At 46.0% G+C, this 19,326-nt stretch overlaps 2 protein-coding genes across 2 annotated transcripts; both read left to right on the forward strand.

The window, feature by feature from the left end:
- Positions 1-5,295: 5,295 nt before the first annotated feature.
- On the forward strand, positions 5,296-12,227 carry LOC308276095 (elongin-A-like; the record flags this gene model as incomplete). The annotated part of the gene is made up of 3 exons (XM_080714690.1): positions 5,296-7,279; positions 7,393-7,534; positions 12,107-12,227. 3 exons carry the CDS (start codon positions 5,296-5,298, stop codon positions 12,225-12,227), a joined length of 2,247 nt encoding a protein of 748 aa, XP_080570816.1.
- A 5,666-nt stretch (positions 12,228-17,893) lies between these two features.
- Positions 17,894-19,063, forward strand: LOC308276096 (elongin-A-like; the record flags this gene model as incomplete). Its single annotated transcript, XM_080714691.1, has 1 exon — positions 17,894-19,063. One exon carries the CDS (start codon positions 17,894-17,896, stop codon positions 19,061-19,063), a length of 1,170 nt encoding a protein of 389 aa, XP_080570817.1.
- Positions 19,064-19,326: the final 263 nt, after the last annotated feature.

A 19,326-nucleotide genomic window follows, 5' to 3' on the forward strand; every position in this document is an offset into this window, starting at 1 on the left:
AAGTACAAGCACAGTGCAACCTGACCCACCACAGGACTCAGTGTTGCGTCTCCACCTGGAGCCTCTGTAGCAGTTTCCTGTCCCAGATAGGTCCTCTTCTCACAGTGGGAAGATTTTCTTCTTGCAATCCTTCATTATCTTGGCCATGAGGGGGCCCATTTTCTTAGCAGTGGGTTTCTGGGTGTTGAGAAGTGGCGCCAAAGGAGGCATGGCAAATTTGGGACAGGCCCCATTGGGCCTGTTGCCGTGAGGGTTGGAGTCACTGTGGAGGGGTCCCATTGCTTCCCATGGGGAGTGGGGCTGCTCCTGGGGTGCTCACATTCTCCTGGCCCCCTGGCACCTCGCAGAGCGGCTTGCCCAAGCAGGAGAAAACAATCATCTTGGTTATGCGTCTTTGGGGCTTCTGGGCCTGTGCAGATTGGATCCTCTGGGTCAGAGCCTTGTATCGCTGCTCCCAGGCATCCTGCAGCCACAGTCATCTCCCTCCAGGACTCCTGGGCTTCAATGTGGATTTGCAAGAGGGACCCATATTCCTTAGTGGAGGCGCACTAGATTGTACCTGATTGCTGGGAACAAGAGTTGTCAGGGCACTGGCCACCCTTTAGGGAGATTTTTCTCTGCTTGGCTCTGTCCTTGGGTCAGTGGTATACTACCCCTGCCCTTTGTGGAAGCAGCGTGGTCCGGCATCCTGGTGGTCTTCCTGGCAAGCTCTGTGTTTTGGCTTTTATGGGGGATCCTGGGAAACCCCGTGGGAGGCAGAGAAGAAATTCCTGCAAGGCACTCTCTTTCCTCCTTCCTCTGGACTCCAACAAAAGGCAGTTTCTCTTCGGTGCTGTCCCCCAAGAAGAGCCTTGTGTCGTCCTGTTTGGAGAAGATGTGGTGGGCCATCCAAGGGGGAACTTGTCATCATACTTGGTCTCCAATGGACCTTGACCTTTGTGGGAAGATTTCTGTTCCTTGCTCTTGCTGTGACTCTCAAGCTCTTACCCTTAGATTCCAAACAAGACACCTGCTTTCTGCACAGTCCCTGGACTCTCCTGAATGGCAGGTGGTGGCATTTTTTTCTCTTGTGCTGGGAGCATATGCCTCATGGTTTATGCTGGAAGTGCAGTGTTCCTGGGATCTTGTGGAGGATGGGTAGAGCCCCAGGGGCATGAATGTGGCCCTTAGCAGGAGACCCCAGGTTCCAAGGACAAGCAAGTGCAGCTCTGAAATGCTCCCCCCTCTGGTTTCCCCTGTTAGGGCTCTGAAGTATCTCGGTATTCTGGGATGTCCCCTATTATTTATTCCATTTGTGACTGTTCTTGGTGATATCGGAGGTCTTTTGAGGACGGTGTACAAATCCATTTCCACTTCCTCCTGAAGAGCATCCCTGGGGTACTTTCAGGACCAGCTCTCCTCAAAGGACTGCTGAAGAGACTCACACTTCTGGAGTGCTCACTTAGACAAAACAACTTCTTTCAGCGGGCAGCCAAGTCCCTGTCCAAGGGGCCCCCAAGATGGTTTTGGCACTAGCTCTTACCTGTCCTTCCCACTCCAGTCTCCTCCAGAATGTCTGCTGCGATGGGCAACATGGAGAGCATCTTAGAAGAATTCTGTAATAAATATCATCAAATGGCCATTCTGCCAAAAGTGATCTACACATTCAATGCATTTCCTACTAAAATATCTATGACATTCTTCATAGACATAGAAATATCAGTCATGAATTTTATATGGAGAAAGAAAAGACCCAGAATAGCCAAAGCAATCTTCAGCAATAAAAACCATGCAGGAGGCATCACAATCTATGATATCAAATTATACTATAGAGTAATAGTAGTAAACATGACATGTTATTGGCACAACAACAGTATACTGATCATGGAACAGAATAGAAGATTCAAAAATAAACCCACACACCTATAATCAATTGATCTTTGACAAAGGGGCCAAACTCATATGCTGCAGAAAAGACAGCCTTTTCAACAAATGGTCCCGGGGAAACTGGCTATCCATTTGTAGAAAGATGAATCTAAATCCTTATTTCTCACCGTGCACAGGAATCAACTCGAGATGGATCAAATACTTAGAAATTAGACCAGAGACTGTGAAGTTATTAGAGGAGGGCATAGGCTCAGCACTCCGACATATAAGCAAAGACAGTAACTTTCTCAAATACACGGCCAAAGCACAGGAAATTAAAGCAAGAATTAACAAGCGGAATGGCATCAAACTAAAAAGTTTCTTCTCAGCAAAAGAAACTATCAAGAACCTAAAGAAAAAGCCTACAGAATGGGAAAAAATTTTTACCAGCCACCACTCGGACAGAGGGCTAATATCCAGAATATACAAAGAGCTCAAAAGACTCTACCCTAGAAAAACAAATAACCCAATCAAGAAATGGGCAACTGAACTGAATAGACACTTCATAAAAGAAGAGATACAAGTGGCCAATGGATACATGAAAAGATGTTCAACATCATTAGCCATCAGGGAGATGCAAATCAAAACTATGCTGAGATTCCATCTAACCCCAATCAGAGCGGCAAGCATAAAGAAATCAAATAACAACAAATGCTGATAAGGATGTGGGGAAAGAGGAACTCTTTTACACTGTTGGTGGGAGTGCAAACTAGTTCATCTGCTATGGAGATCAGTGTGGAGATTCCTTACAAAAATGAGAATAGATCCACCTTATGATCTGGCTACACCACTACTAGGTATCTTTCCAAAGGGGTTGAAATCAGAGAACTGCAGTAACATATGCATTCCCATGTTCATAGCAGCACAATTTGTAATAGACAAAATATGGAACCAACCTAGGTCTCCATCAACAGATGAAAAGATTGCAAAATTATGGAAAATACACACAGTGGAATTCTACTCAGCTATACAGAAGAAGAAAATCATGCCTTTCACAAGGAGATGGAAAGACCTGGAGAATATTATGATAAGTGAAATCAGCCAAGCACTGAAAGAGAAGGGACATATGATTTCTCGAATATGCCCAAACTAGAAAGGATTAAGGACACTAGAGGGACTCCAGATAATGAGAGGAAATCTCAGCAAAGCTAGAATGGAAGAATAGGAGAGGAAGAAGGCTGAGGTTGATTAATGGAGGATCTACATCTGAATGTGTGTAAAAGTATGAATATAGTATGGTTAATCCGGACACTAATTGTTGAGAGGGGAGGAAAGGGGAACAGGAGTGGGGATGGCACCAAACACAGTGTGAATGTATGACATTTTCAATATGTTCCACAAAAAAAACTAAAAAATTTTAAAAAGCCAAAACCAAAATACTTGTAGCTCCTCAGGGTCATGGAAGGCAGCTTGGCAAGCTTGCAGTTTGGGCAGGGCCAGCAGTGACCACTGCCTCTTCATCACTGTCCCTGCCAAGGCTTCCTCTTGGCGATGTTCTGGTGTTGCTTGCTTGGCAGGTCTCGGGTCTGTGCTCTCTCTAGTGGGACAGTGTTTCAGAGAACTCGGTCCAGTCACCCCGGCCCTTGCTGGTGTTCACTGACCAGTGCTGAGTTGTCCTGCCTGAGGTCCTCTCAGTGCTGGAGCTCAGCCTGGAAGCCCCAGTGCAGAACACCCTGTAGGACAGAATGAGCCCCAGGGCCAAAGCCCGCCTTATCTAAACTCAGGCTCCACCTACAGCCCCTCAGGGCAGGGTGGGTAGACCCTGCCCTAATTGACACCTGTCAGGGCTTCATTGGCCCAACTCCTCCTTGGGCTCCCTGCATTCCAACCTCATTCACTGCTCCACACGGGACCTCAAAACAGCCATTCTCTGGTCCCTCTATTTTTCCCTTTTGATAGATGAGGAGACTTAGTACCTGCTCATCAATTGTACTTTTCTCATTTTTCTAGGTTTGCAGGTTATCTCAAGTCCTGAACTAACTCAGATTGAAAAGCTCCTGACAGGCATTATTTTTCATTGTCTCGTTAGTAGAGGTTTCCAGTCCAGCTTTGCAAGTATTTCCTAGATATTCATGAGTTTTATTTTTACAAAACAAGCTTCAAGAAATGATGTGGGAGAAGAATCAAATAAACAAGATACTTAGCAACCTAGGGACATGGTTTGAAAAGAAGAAAAAAACAGCTTTGGGTGTAGATTCCTGTTAGATTTTCCCGTGATTTTTCCCAGTACAAAAAAATAAGGGGAGAGTGAGAGAGAGAAAGAGGGAGAGAAAGAGAAAGAGAGATAGAGAGATAGAGAGATAGATAAGAGAGAGAGAGAGAGAGAGAGAGAGAGAGAGAGAGAGAGAGAAGAAAGCCACCTTTTCTTTAAAAGAGCCCAGGGTGAAACCAACTGGGAGGGCAAAAATCTACACAACAAGAAGCATGGTCTCCTTGCCAATAAAGTGTCATTAAGGAATAAAATAAAGCCACATGCCATGTGACAACAGACAGGTTTTGATAGATTTTGTCTATAGCCAATATCACGGGATGCTACTTCATAGAGCTTACACAAAATCAAAATGGCTACATTGACTTGTAGAGGGATCTCATGAGACCAGTGTCCTTTGTGCATGGAAATGAATACACAGCCACAGATAGAGATCAGAGAGAATAAAATATTATACATTGCTAAACAGCTTACTGATCTGGGTTGTAAAAATATGTATTTATATTTTATGTAATATCTTAAAATATATAATGTCATAATTTAACTTGAATTGTGATAATTTAAATCATGAATATATTAGAAATACTATCATACAAGTGTTACAGATTTTTACTATGGAGAGAATGCAAAATAAAAACTGTCTGGAACTGATCAATCTCACATAGGCCAAGACTTGAGAAGTCTATCAAACATAAAAAAGGGGAGAAACTACAAGTCACTCAGTAAGAATTAAGTCTCCTGATTGGTCAATTGGGGTTCATAGAAGGACCAGAGAAGTGTTGTGTTGAGGGCCAGTGTGGGGAGGTCTCTGGGGAGGAAGGCAAGGTGCCATGTCTGGGAGGGGCAGCCAATAAAGCCCTGGGTGGTATAATTAGGGCGGGGTCGACCCACCCTGCCCAGAGGGGATGTGGGTGGAGCCTGAGCATATATAAAGCCAGAATCTGGGCCTGGGGCTTCAATCTGTCTTAGAGGGTGCACTACACAGGTGCTTCCAGGCTGAGCTCCAGCACTGCGAAGACCTGAGGCAGGACCACCCAGCACTGAGCAGAAACCACCAGCAAGGACCGGGGTACCTGGATCAACCCCCAGAACTACTGTTCTGCTACACGCTGGGCAGTACTGATCTCCGACAGCCAGTGACTCCAGAACAGCGCGGTGCGTAGGCCTTGCCAGGAGCAGCGATGGCGAGGCAGTGGTTGCTGCAATCTGTGTACAACCTGCAGGCTCGCCTAGCTGACACCCATAACCCCGAGGACCTTCAGAAAGCTTTGAAGATGCTCTCTGCCTTGCCCATTGTAGCAGACATCCTGGAGGAGACCGGAGTGCGGAAGGTAGTCAAGAGATTGCGCCAGCACCAACTCGTGGGTCCCCTGGCCAGGGACTTGACCTCCCGCTGGAAGAAGTTGGTTCATCTGGAGCGAAACCGTGAGTTCTGCCCACAAGACACGGAGGACTGCTCTTTAACAAAGCAATCCAGGGATGCTCTTGAGGAAGAGGCAGAACTAGATGGCGATGCCCGAGAAAAACACAGAGGCCCAAGTAGCCTAACTGAAAACCCTTCCTTGGGACAAAATAGGCACCTAAAACTCGAGGAGCCAGAGAAACCTCCCGAGATGTCTCAGAACTCTCTCAGGAGAGACCAGAGAAAGAAGCGTCCCCAGGCTGCACTGGTTTCTTCTTGGACCCTGGGATCTCCTGCTGATGGCCATGTTCCTGGATCCCGGGCCTCCAGTCATCCTCCACCAATATCTGAGGACCACCCCACAATCTGGAAGGATCCCAGGCTTACCACTCCTGTCCAGATGCCTGAAAGAAGCCACCACCATGACTTTCAGAGGACTCCAGGGACTGTCCTAGCAACAGGTGCCTGGGATGGAACCCAGGGGCAAGAGGTTGGGAGCCAACAAAAGAGCAAGAGGCAGAAATCTTCCCGCAAGAGAAAAGGTCTACTGGGTGGTGAGGACAGTGATGAGTGCCCCCTCTGGATGGCCCTAAAGTCACAGCAATTCTTCTCCGAAGAGGACCCCTTAAGCCTGTTCTCAGGGGACATCACCCAAGAGAAACCACCTTCCGCTGGTCTCCAGAGAGAGGAGGAAAGTGGGCATTTAGGCAGGAACTTCTTCCCTGCCTCCCATGGGGTTTCCCAGGACCCCCTGCCAAAGCCAAGGCACAGAGCTTGCCAGGAAACTCGGACAGACCACAAGGGGCCAGGGCCAGGCAGCGTCCACCCATGGGAGGGGCCCGCAGACCAGTGGCCCAAGGAAAAGGACAGAGCCTTTTCTGCCCACCTCCATGCTCACGAAGGGGAGCTGGCAGCTTCTCATAGGTACAGAACGTCTGTGGTGGATGGATTTGAGGAGCTTCTTCAGTCTTTTGAGAAATTCTGCCAGGAGGAACAGCCCCCACGTAAAAAGAGGAAGACTGGAAACAGGTCAGCCATGGCACAGAGAGAAAAAGAACTAAACACACATTCTCAAAGCCCAACGAACAACTGGGACTTGGTTCAGAGCTCCTCTCTGGTGAGTGGACACCAGTCTCAGGATCTGCAGCCACCTGGAGCTGATCCAGCCAAGCAGAGAAAGGTCACCACTGAAGCCCAGCCAGCTTCCCCACAACTCCTGCTCCCCAGTCTGCAGGTCCACTCTAGCGCCTCCCTTGCTGGAGAGTGGAGGTTCTGCCCTGAGCCCCAGACTTATGAGCTGTCTTCATCCCAGGACCAGGAGGAGGCTGGATTTTCTGGAGTAAGAATCCATACTAGGATGCCAGTGTTTTCTGGTTCCAAACGGCACTCCCTCCTCCCCAAGATGACCTTGGGCCAGAAGGACATGCAGGATCTGGCCAAGGATGAGGACCCCACCTTGGGTGGGAGAGGAGGCCAATCTTCTATGCGTGAACCCAGGCTGGAGAAGTGCACTCCTGAGCTCTGTCACCTGGAACAACACAACCAAGCAGCAGTGGGAGAAACCGCCGAGCTCTGGAAAATACGCTGTCTCAAGGATCATAAGGAAGAGAAGCCCCAGGAGCAGGAGTCCTGGAGGGCAATGTACCTGCGCCTGCAGGATGCCCGGGAGCAGCGACTCCAGGCCCTCACCCAAAGAATCCAATCTGCACAGGCCCAGAAGCCCCAAGGCCGGAGAACCAAGATGATTGTTTTCTCCTGCGTAGGCAAGGCCCCTGGGAGGTGCCAGGGGGCCAGGAGAATGTGGGCATCCCAGGAGCAGCGCCACTCTCCAGGGGAAGCAGCCAGACTCCCTCCAGCAGTGACTCTAACTCCGCAGGCTACAGGCCCACCAGGGCCCGTCCCAACTCTGCAAGGCCTCCTTTGGTGCCACTGCTCAATCCCCGGAAACCCACTGATAAGAAAATGGGCTCGCTCATGGCCAAAACAATGAAGGATTACAAGAAGATACTCTCCCGACGGTGAGAAGAGCACCTTCCTGGGACAGGAAACTGCTACAGAGGCTTCAAGTTGGAGACTCAACACTGAGCCCTGCACTGAGTGAGGGTGAGTGTTGCCCATGGCGCAGTGCTGCCCCTTATGCTTGTGTGGAAACCTCACTCCTGGAAACAATCCTATTGTCTTCATTATATCTGTATATATTTATTTATATGTAAATATATTATAGATACACATATGTTTATATCCCTTAGATATCATTATAAAAATCACTATGTTAAGAATTGAAGGATCCATCATTGTATAAATTATCATTTTCCTGAACAAAATTTAATGGTTAAATGTCAATCTAATGAATATTTAATGATTTTGTAAAATTGAATTAGTTGATTCTACAATAGGTTAACACAAGTGGTTAATGTAATATTCATAGTTCTTCTATTAGTTTTTTTTAATACAGGGGCAGTCGACATCAAATAATACCACAGCCTTTCTTTGCTATTTTCACCCAAGGTTTTGTAAAATTCCTGAGAGTCTTAGAAAGTTGCTACTGAACTCTATGATTTAATTGGAATCCATGAAATGTGTGACTGAACACGCGGACACACATAGGAAGATCAAAGGCGATACTGGGTAGACTTTATGGAATAGCTTAGTGGATCTGGAAGGTTGAAATGCTGTGTTTGTATTTTGGTTTGTCGAAAGATGTCCATTCTCCTAAAATATATCTGCAGATTCTAGGTCTATCTAATCAACATCTAACAATCTTTGTGAAATTGTACTAATTAAGTGTCAAATATGCACAAGTATGACATTAAAATACTGTTTTACTATCATTCTTGAGGTTGTTTTTCTTTAGTTTTTGTTTTTTTGAGCACAGGTGCATTCTACCCCTAATCTACACCCTAGACATAAAAGGGTGTTTTGTTATGTTGACACGGGGTCTTCAAACATTCCTCAGGGTCTTACCAACTTGCTAAGGCTGGCCTCAAACCAGCCAACCTTTTCTCTAAGCTTCATGTAACAGGACCACAAGCCTGTGCCACCACACTTGGCTCTAAGAGAGGTCATTACATTAAACAGCACAAAGACCACGCATACACTTTGCTCTACTGAATACGAAGAGTTACTGTAGAACTTAACTGGTTCAAACCATTTCCATTAGTATAGGACGCAGACAATACATAACTGGCACAGACCTGGGCCCCACAAACAGTCTCACAGAGAGGGAATAAAACAGTGCAGACATCTTTCTAATAAATGTTTTTGGAAAAATTTTAAGTCCCACACAGATGCCTACCTCATCTCCTTTACAGAAACACACAGACACACACACACACACGTTTCACATGGATTGCTTATTTTAATGAAGATAGCAGAACAGTAATTTATTTATAATACACTATGAGAAAATATCTTCATGCATATAAAAAAGAGAAAAATTTGTCTTGATACAATGACCTACTCTAAGGCAAGGCTTGGCGGCACACAGCTGTAATCTCAGTAGTTTAGAGGCCAGTTTAGGAGGATCCCACATTATGGAACAACCTTAGCAAATTCCCAAGATTCTTATCAACGTAGTGAGAATGGTTTGAATAAAACATTTAAAATAAATAAAAAAATATCAAACAAACAAGAAACAACTTTGGTGGTAGACTGGTTAGACTGGTGGTAGATTTTTTTCTCGGTTCATTTTCAGTTCCAAAAAAAAAAGAAGACCAAGGGGGTATGAAGGGAGAGAGAAAGAGAGAGGGGGGGGGGGAAGAGATCCATCTTCTGATTCACAATTTTGATAGAGCCCCAGGTGAAACCCATCATCAGTGCAAATGACTGCAAAAAAGCAGCATGGCTTCCTGGTCATTTCACTGTCATCCAAATAAAAACAATAAAAGAATAAAATAAACCACATGTCACTTAACAATAGACAGGCTAATGAGCGGTATGTTCGGTTGATTTCATGGGATGCTATTTCATAGAGCTTACACTCAAATGGCTACACTGATTGGTAGTAGAATCTCATGCGACCTCTGGCCTATGTGCAATGTGTGGTTGCCCAAAAAAGGGTCATTCTGCAGAGGAGGACCACAAAAACTCAAGTCAAATGAAACTAGGAAAGAGAGGTAGGAGAGCTGGGCTAGAAGCAAAGAGACTTCTAGAGTCCAATGGCCAGAGGAAATGCATGAATCTGGGTTGGACCCTCTTAGAAATGAAGCACCTGAGAGAACAATAAGAACCATGGGATTTACTTCTGATCCGTGAAATACGTATGAGCGTGGGCTTGTATATAGCCATAGAAAGAGATCAGAGAGCCTCCAAGGATGGAGCCTGATGGACTCCTTCCTGGACCTGGTAGTGAAATATGGTGTTCTTTTAATTACCAAAACGTATATTAACTTGTTTTCTATGAGGCAGGCCGTGGCCCTGCTGAGTCATCCTGTCCTAGAGGGTGCACTGCACAGGTGCTTCCAGGCTGAGCTCTAGCACTGTGAGGACCTGAAGCAGGCCAAGCCAGCACTGACCAGTGACCACTAGTGAGGCCCGGGTACTGCACAGGGTTCCACGAAACAAAGCCCTCTGCACCCAGGACAGACCTGAGGCCCTCTGAGTACCCTGACTTTGTGAACAATGGTATTCACATATATACATATATTGCATTCATATTATATATATATATAATAATAAGTCAGTTGTTAAATATAGTGTTGTTATTAGCATTTTTATCAGGAAGTAGAAAGATCTTATTAGACAATTTCCAAAGCATAGAGTTAAAAAGGCTTCATTTTGGATGATAAACCCTAAATTAAAGTCCTTGCTAAATTGCCAAGGCTGGCTTTGAAACTGTGATCCTCCTGTCTCAGCCTCCCAAGTACTGGGATTACAAACATGTACTACCACACCGGGCGCAAGCCTCCTTTCTTAGCTTATTGTGTCTGGCATTTGCTCTTTCAAAATCTCCTTAATATAGCTCAAAATGTCCTTAATATGCCCCTGGGTTCAACCTTCAGTACTGCAAAAGAAAGAAAAAAAACTTGTTTTGTACTAAGGATTTAATCTAGGGGTATCCTACCTCCAACCCCTATTTTGTTTTTTATTTTGAACCAGGGTCTCACGAAATGGGCAACCCTGAACTTGAACCGGTACTTCTCTTGTCCTGGTCTCTCAATTACTAGGATTACAGGTGGTTAGAAACCAGCCTTAGCAAATTAGCAAGACACTGAGCAATCTAGTGAAAAATGGTTTGAAGAGAAAAGTTAAAAAAAAAAAAGAAAACAAAAAAACAACTCTTGGTGTAAATTACTGTTAGATTTTTCCCTTGATATAATCCCATTACCACAAAAATAAGTAGAGAGAGGAGGGGGGAGGGAGAGGGAGAGGGAAAGAGGGAGAGGGAGAGGGAGAGGGAGAAGGAGAGGGAGGGAGAGGGAGGGAGAGAGGGAGAGGGAGAGGGAGAGGGAGAGGGGGAGGGAGAGAGAGGGAGAGAGGGAGAGAGAGAGGGAGAGAGAGAGGGGGAGAGAGAGAGAGAGAGAGAGACTGAGATTCACCTTCTACTTTACAAGAGCTCCAGGTGAAACCAACAGGGATGGCAAATGTCTGCAGAACAAAAAGCATGGTTTCCTGGAAAATTCAGTATCATTCCAAATAAAAACAATAAGGAGTAAAATAAACACATATTCCATGTAACAACAGACAGGCTTTGAAAGGCTTTGTTTCTAGCCAGTTTCACGAGATGCTACTTCATAGAGCTTACACAAATCAAAATGGTACACTGACATGTAGTAGGATCTCCTGAGATGTGTCTATATGCAGTATGCTGGTGACTAAATGTCCTAATGCAGAGAATGAGCATAAAAAAAATCAAGCCAATAAAACAGAAAGAGATGGATTTTGGAGAGCTGGGCTAGATTCAGAGACATCAAGAGTCCAAGGACCATATACACTACACAAATGAGGGTGGGACCTCAGAAATGGAGCCCTTGAGAGAACAATATGAACCATGTGATTTAGTTCAGATCCTTAAATGTGTGTGTGGGTGGAAATGTATATACAGGCACAGACAAAGATCAGAATGGATACAACAGTATACCTTGGTAAACACCTAAGGACCTGGGTGGTACAAATATGGTATTTTAAGGCATATCTTGTTTTATATAATATGATAAATTAAACTTGAGTTGTGAAAATTCAACTCATGAGCATCTTAAAAATACTTCCATACCAGTAATGCAAATTTCTACTATGGAAAGAATTCCAAATAAAAACTGTCAGGAACCAACCAACTCAGATAGCCCAAGACTTGAGATGTCTATCAAACATAAAAGAAAAGGGAAAACTACACTCAGTAAGAAAGGTTTGTAGGTCAACTGGGGATCATAGAAGGACCAGAGAAGGGTTGTGTTGAGTCTCAGTGTAGGGAGGTCACTGGGGATGGAAGGCAAGCACCATGACTGGGAGGGGTGTCTATAAAGCCCTGGGAGGTATAATTAGGGTATGGTCCACCCACCCTGCCCAGAGGGGATGTGGGTGGAGCCTGAGTTTAGATAAGCCCAGGCTTTGGCCCTGGGGCTTCACTGTGTCCTAGAGGGTGCACTGCACAGGTGCTTCCAGGCTGAGCTCCAGCACTGCAAGGACCTGAGGCAGGACAACCCAGCACTGAGCAGCGACCACCAGCAAGGATGGCGGCGACTGAATCAAGCTCCAGAACCAGTGTTTCGCTGACGCCAGACAGAACTGTGCCCCAATAGCCAGCGACACCAGAACAGTGCCGTGAGGAGGCTGAGCCAGGGACAGTGATGGCGAGGCAGTGGGCGCTGCAGGCTGTGTGCAAGCTGCAGGTGCACGTAGCTGCCACCCACGACCCGGAGGAGCTGCAGAAAGCTTTGAAGATATTCTCTGCCTTCCCCATTGTAGCAGACATCCTAGAGCAGACCAGAGTGCAGAAGGTAGTCACGAGGTTGCTCCAGCACCACCTCCTGGGCTTCTTGGCCAGGCACTTTGCGGCCCAGAGGGAAAAGTTGCTTAGTCTGGCGCAAGGAATCTAGGAGTGTGAGTCCCAGCCGCAGTAAGTCGAGGAGAGCTCAAGAAAATGGGCCCGCTCATGGCCAAGACAATGAAGGATTAAAAGCATGTCCTCTCCCGAAGGTGAACTGAGGCCCTGCCTGGGACAGGGAACTGCCAAGGAGGCTTCTGGGTAGAGACTGGACACTGAGTCCTGCAGTGGGTCAGGGTGCACTGTGCTTGGCCATGGCGAGGTGCTGTCTCCCCCATTTCTGTTGTTAATTTGCCTCTTCTGAGCAATTGCATATCTTCATTGTTTTTATAATAATAAATTAGTTATTAAAAGTGTGTTGTAGAGCAGGCCCTGGTGGTGCACTCTTATAATCCCAGGTCTTGTGGGCGTGGTGGCACACGCTTGTAATCCCAGTACTTGTGAGGCTGAGACAGGAGGGTTGTGCAGGTTAAAAGCCAGCCTCAGCTATTTAGTGAGGTCTCAGGAACTTAGTGAGACCCTGTTTCCAATTAAAATATAAAATAGGTCTGGGGGTAGAGCCCAGGAGTAGCCCCTGGATTCCATTCTCAGCACCGGGGGGGAAGAATCCCATGCCTTAGTGGCTGAGACAAGAGAATTGTGGATTGCTGGACAGTCTCAGATACTTAGTGAGGACCTCTGCAACTTAATGAGAACTTGTTTCAAAATAAAGAATAAAAAAATAGGCTGGTGTTGGGTTTGGTGGCAGACACTTGCATGCTTGTAATCCCAGCACTTGATAGGCTGAAATAGGAGGATCACAGTTCGAAGACAGCCTCAGCTACTTACTGAGAACATTTTCAACTCAGTGAGAACCTGTTTCAAAATAAAGAATAAAAATACAGCTGGGGGTATAGCTTAGAGGTAGAATGCCCATGAGTTCCATCCACAGTACCACAAGAAAAATATGCTGAGGGTGTGCTTAGAGGTAAAATGTTTCTGGGTTCTATCCCCAGTATAGCAACAACAACAATAAAAAAAATACTGTTATGAATGGTACTTTTTTTATCATGGAGAAGATACTTCTACTTGGAAGAGAGCCAAAGCAGTTATAAAGACGAAGAAGTTTGAGGGTAAAATATAAATGTAAATTAGGACAAAGTATAGGAAAAGAAGTTTCCCAAATATATGCACAATCTAGCCATGTGGTCATAGCCTGTGTTATAGCTCATGAGAAGCTGAGGTGGGAGGATTGAGTAAGCTCAGGGATCAGGGTAAACTTGATTAACAGAGGGAGACACCACATTAAAAAAAAAAAGGTAGAACAGGAATGATTCTTAATTATTTCAACTATAAGAATTCCCATGGATCCAATAGAAATATATTTAACAATATATGTTTCAGACTCTGAAGTAACAGGGTCATGGAAGAAAGGAATATTCTAATTTGGTAATGTCCCTCATTTATACAGATATCTATAACTCTTAACAAACATTAGTCAAAGTTTCAGCAATTGCCATTCAGTGCTTCGAACGATAAGGCAAGGCTGTTTCAGTAGGAGAGATTCAAGAAGAGAGTGAATTGATCTGGTTATATAATAAATTCTATGATGAATTTATAAAATGCAGAAATAGGTTTGATTAATGTACTGTTTTGGAGAAAGTAGTGAAGAGGGTAAAACCAGGACTGGGGAAGAGAACAAGTCTACGTTATGTCTCTATGAGGAGGTTGCACTGTCAGTGTAAGATTGATGAAAATGGAAGAAAGTAGAGTGCGGGTGAGGCACATGGAGGGACTTACGTCAAGTGCTGTGTGCATGTATGTTAGTACTTTTGAACTCACTATGATGGGCACGAAACGAATACAAGTGTTTTTACACAACGCTGTGGTTGAGTGTGTCCCTAAAGCCCATGTCAGGGCACCTTCATCTCCAATGCAGCAGTGCTGGAGGAGGGGCTTCATGGGGAGAAATGTGGCCTGGTGGGCTCAGCATCCCAGGGAGAGAGGAATGTTACCTACTTGCTGTGTTCCTAAAGTGAGTTTGGCCTGGGTGGGATAGCTCATGCTTTAATCCCCGCATTTGGAGGCTGAGAGAGGATGACCACAGGTTGGAGGCCTGCACAGCAGACCTTAGAAAGATATCATTTCCAAATAAGAAATAAAATGTGTTGGGAGTGTATTTCAGAGGTAGCACACTGTAAATGTTATTCTTCTGTCAAACATAAACACACAGAAACACAAAAATAATTTAACAGTGCCACTCCAATTAGAATGAGTAACAGACAAAACATGAAGTCCAAAAATACAATTAAGCCACTTATGGTGTCATCCAAAAGATTTACAAAACAAAAAATAAAAAATATATCACAGTGAGTGTCAAAAGATACAAACATGCATGCACACAGCACTTGATATGTTTCTCTCCATATGCATAAACCACACTCTACATTCTTCCATCTGCATAAAACCTACACTGATAGTAAAACCCCTTATAGAGACATAACTTAGAATTGTTCCCTTCTTCATTCCTGGCATACTATTTGCAAAGTCATTTCTGCATTTGAAAATGTGACCACAGAATTTCTTTTGAAACCAGTTGTATTCACTCTATCACTTGATCTCCCAGTAAACCAGCTTTATCTTCTTATTGAAATGCACTGAATGGCCATATCGCCATTGCTGATTCCCTTGGCTATGAGGTTGTTAACAGGTATAGATACCTATATGAATGAGGGACATTGTCATATTAGAATATTCCCTTTTTTCCTGACCCTGTTAGTTCAGAGGTCTGAAACATCATTTGTTTCATTTGTTCCTATTGGATTGATTATACACTTGTAAATGATACAGTTACAATAGTTTTTTTCTAAAGTGTTCTCAGAGGTTTGATATCTGGAGTTCCCTGTGGAAATCACATGTGGATGTGTGAGTACAGAAGAGTCTTTGGTCTACTTTGGGGGTTGTGTTTGTTTCTTCCTTTGAGATGAGGCTCCAAGATTGTCCAGGCTAATCTGAAACACGTATGCTGCATCCAGCCTCCCACAGCAGCTGCCCTAATAGTGGGGACCACAAGCACATGTCAGGAGCTCTGCTGGTTTTCTATTTTGGCAGCACAAGGGCTTTCTATCACTGAGGGACTTTCCCAAATCTTTTGTTTTTAATCATTTTGAAACAATGCCTTGCCAGGTAGCCAAAGCTGCCACCAAAACTATGATCCTTCAGTCTCTGCCTCCTGAGTACAGAAAAGGAAGAAGTGTGAACAACCATATTGGCTCTGATAGATATATTTTTTTATTTTTTTGTTTTGTAAATCTTTTGGATGAATTCTGGAGCTCCACGGGGTGATGGGTGGCAGCTAGACACACCTGCAGCTTGCGCACGGTTACAGTGAAAGCTGCCTCGCCATCACTGTCCCTGGCTCGTCTTCTTGGTGATGTTCTGGTGTCACTAGCTTGGGAGGTCTCAGTCCTGTCCTCTCTAGAGTAGGACAGTGTTTCAGAGAACTCAGTCCAGTCACCCCGGTCCTCGCAGTGGTCGCTAAGCAGTTCTGGGTTGTCCTTCCTCAGGTCCTCTCAGTGCTGGAGCTCAACCTGGAAGCATCTGTACAGTGCACCCTGTAGGACAGAATGAGGCCCCAGGGCCAAAGCCTGTCTTATCTAAACTCAGGCTCCACCCATATCCCTCAGGGCATGTTGGGTGGACCCCGCCCTAATTGACACCTGTCAGGGCTTCACTGGCCCAAATCCTCCCTGGGCACTCTGCATACCAGTCCCATTGACTGCTCCACACTGGACCTCAAAACAGCCTTCTATGGTCTATTTTTCCCTTTTGATAGATGAGAAGACTTACTACTTGCTCATGGTTGTACTTTCTCATTCTTTTAGGTTTGAAGGGTACGTCTAGTCTCGGTCTCACTCAGATTGAGTAGCCTCTGACACTTATTATTTTTCATAGTCTCAGTAGTAGAAGTACCCTGTCCAGCTTTGCAAGTATTTCCTACAGAGGCATGACTTACCGTTTACCCATCAAGCTTAACGAAAAGATGCGGGAGAAGAAGCAAATAAGCAAACTACTTAGCAACCTAGGGAGACACGGGTTGAAGAGCAATTAAAAAGAGAGAGAGAGAGAGAGAGAGAGAGAGAGAGAGAGAGAGAGGAGAGAAAACCAGCTTTGGGTGTACATTCCTGTAAGATTTTCCCTTATTTCCAATACCAAAAAAATACAGGGGGATTGAGAGACAGAGAGACAGAGAGAGAGAAAGAGAAAAGAAATCTACCTTTCACATGAAAACAGCCCAGGGTGAAACCAACTGGGAGGGCAAATACCTATAGAACAAGTAGCATGGATTCCTTGCCAATTCAAGGTAATTAAAGAATAAATACAGCCACGTGCCATGTGACAACAGGCACGTTTTCATAGATTTTGTCTTTAGCCAGTATCACGGGATGCTACTTCATAGCGCTTACACAAAAGGAAAATGGCTACACTGACTTTGAAAGGGATTTCATGAGACCAGTGTACTATGTTCATGGAAATGAATATAAAGCCACAGAAAGAGATCAAAGAAGATAAAAGATTATACCTTACTAAACACCTTACAGATCTGGGTGGTCAAAATATGGCAATTAGATTTTTTGTAATAACATCTTACAATATATATAATGCCGTGATTTCACCTGACTCGTGAAAATACAACTCATGACTATCTTAGAAATTACTTTCATCCCAGGAATATAAATTTCTACTATGGAGAAAATGCAAAATGAAAACTGTTAGGAACTAATTTATCTGACGCCAAAACTTGAGATGTCTATCAAACATTAAAAAAAATAAAAACAGAAACAAGTCCAAGTCACTCAGTAAGAATTTAGTCTCCTGATTGGTCAATTGGGAATCATAGAAGGACCAGAGAAGGGTTGTGTTGAGGCCCAATGTGGGGAGTTCATTGGAGAAGGAAGACAGGGCGCCATGACTGGGAGGGGCAGCCAATAAAGCCCTGGGAGGTATCAATTAGGTCAAGGTCGACCCACCCTGCCCAGAGGGGATGTGGGTGGAGCCTGAGCATATATATAAGGCCAGAATCTGGGCCTGGGGCTTCACTCTGTTCTTAGAGGGTGCTCTGCACAGGTGCTTCCAGGCTGAGCTCCAGCACTGTGAGGACCTGAGGCAGGAACACCCAGCACTGAGCGGAGACCACCAGCGAGGACCGGGGTGACTGGATCAAGCTCCCAGAACCACCGTTCCGCTGACCAAAGACAAAACAGCGCCCCGAGGAGCCAAGGACACCAGGCTTCGCACAGCACAGGTCGTGCCAGGGACAGTGATGGCGAAGCAGTGGGCGCTGCAATCTGTGCGCAAGCTGCAGGCGCGCCTAGTTGCCACCCAGGACCCCGTGTAGCTGCAGAAATCTTTGAAGATGCTCTCTGCCTTGCCCGTTGCAGCAGACATCCTGGAGGAGACCGGCGTGCACAGGGCAGTCAAGAGGTTGTGCCAGCACCAGCTCGTGGGCCCCTTGGCCAGGGACTTGGCAGACTGCTGGGAAAGGCTGGTTTCTTTGGAGCAAGCACTCCAGGAGTGTGAGTCCCATCAGCGGTATGTTGAGAAGTGCTTGTCCCGAATGCACCCCGTGGATTATCTTCAGGAGGAGATGGAAAGTGACTGGAACACCGTCCTCAAAAGACCTCCTGATAGCCTCAGGAAAGGACAGAAACTGAACCCCAAACTAGCCAAGCGCAGAAAGGTCTCCACTGAAGCGCGGCCAGCAGCCCCACAACTCCTGTTCCCAGGAGAGCAGGTCCACTCTAGTGCTCCTCCTGCCCAGGAGTGGGGGTCCTGCCTGCAAATCCACCAGGAAGCCTTGTCTTCCTCCCTGAAAGAGGAGGAGGTTGTGTCTCCTGGACGCAGAATCCATGCTAGGATGCCAGTATTTGCTGGTTCCAAACGGCTCTCCCACCTCCCCAAGACCACCTTGAACCCGCGGGACATGCAGCATCTGCCCAAGAGCATAAACGACCTCTTGGGTGGGGGAATAGGCCCGTATTCTGTGCTTGAAACCAGGCTGGAGAAGTGCACTCCTGATGAGCTCTGTCACCCCAAGAAACACCATCAAGCAGCAGTGGGAGGAACAGACGAGCTCTGGAAAGGGCGCTGTCTCAAGGACCATAAGGGAGAGAAGCCCCAGGAGCAGGAGTCCTGGAGGGAGATGTACCAGCGGCTGCAGGATGCCCGGGAGCAGCGACTCCAGGGCCTGACCCAGACGATCCAATCTGCACAGGCCCAGAAGCGCCAAGGCCGGAGAACCAAGATGATTGTTTTCAGCTCTGTGGGCAAGTCGCCTCGGCAGGTGCCAGGGGGACAGGAGAATGTGCGCATCCCAGGAGCAGCCCCCCGCACCACGGGAAACAGCCAGATCCCCTCCGGCAGTGACTCCAACCCCCCAGGCAACAGGCACACTGGGGCCGCTCCCAACTCTGCCAGGCCTCCTTTGGCGCCACTGCTCAACACAAAGAAACCCACTGCTAAGAAAATGGGCCCGCTCATGGCCAAGACATTGAAGGATTACAAGAAGATCCTCTCCCGGAGGTGAACTGAGGCCCTGACTGGGACAGGGAACTGCCAAGGAGGCTTCAGGGTACAGACTGGACACGGAGTCCTGCGGGAGGTCAGCGTGCGCTCTGCTTTCCCATGGCGACAAAAGGCCTTTCCGTTTCTGTACTTAATTTGTCTCCTGTGTCTCCTCCATTTCTCTAGTTAATTTGCCTCTTGACAGCAATTGTATTGTATAGCTTCATTGTTTTTATAATAATAAAGTACTTAATAAAAGTGTGTTCTAGAGCAAGCTCTGTTGGT

This window comes from Muscardinus avellanarius, assembly GCF_963383645.1.
Source record: "Muscardinus avellanarius genome assembly, chromosome: 17".
NCBI lineage: Eukaryota > Metazoa > Chordata > Mammalia > Rodentia > Gliridae > Muscardinus > Muscardinus avellanarius.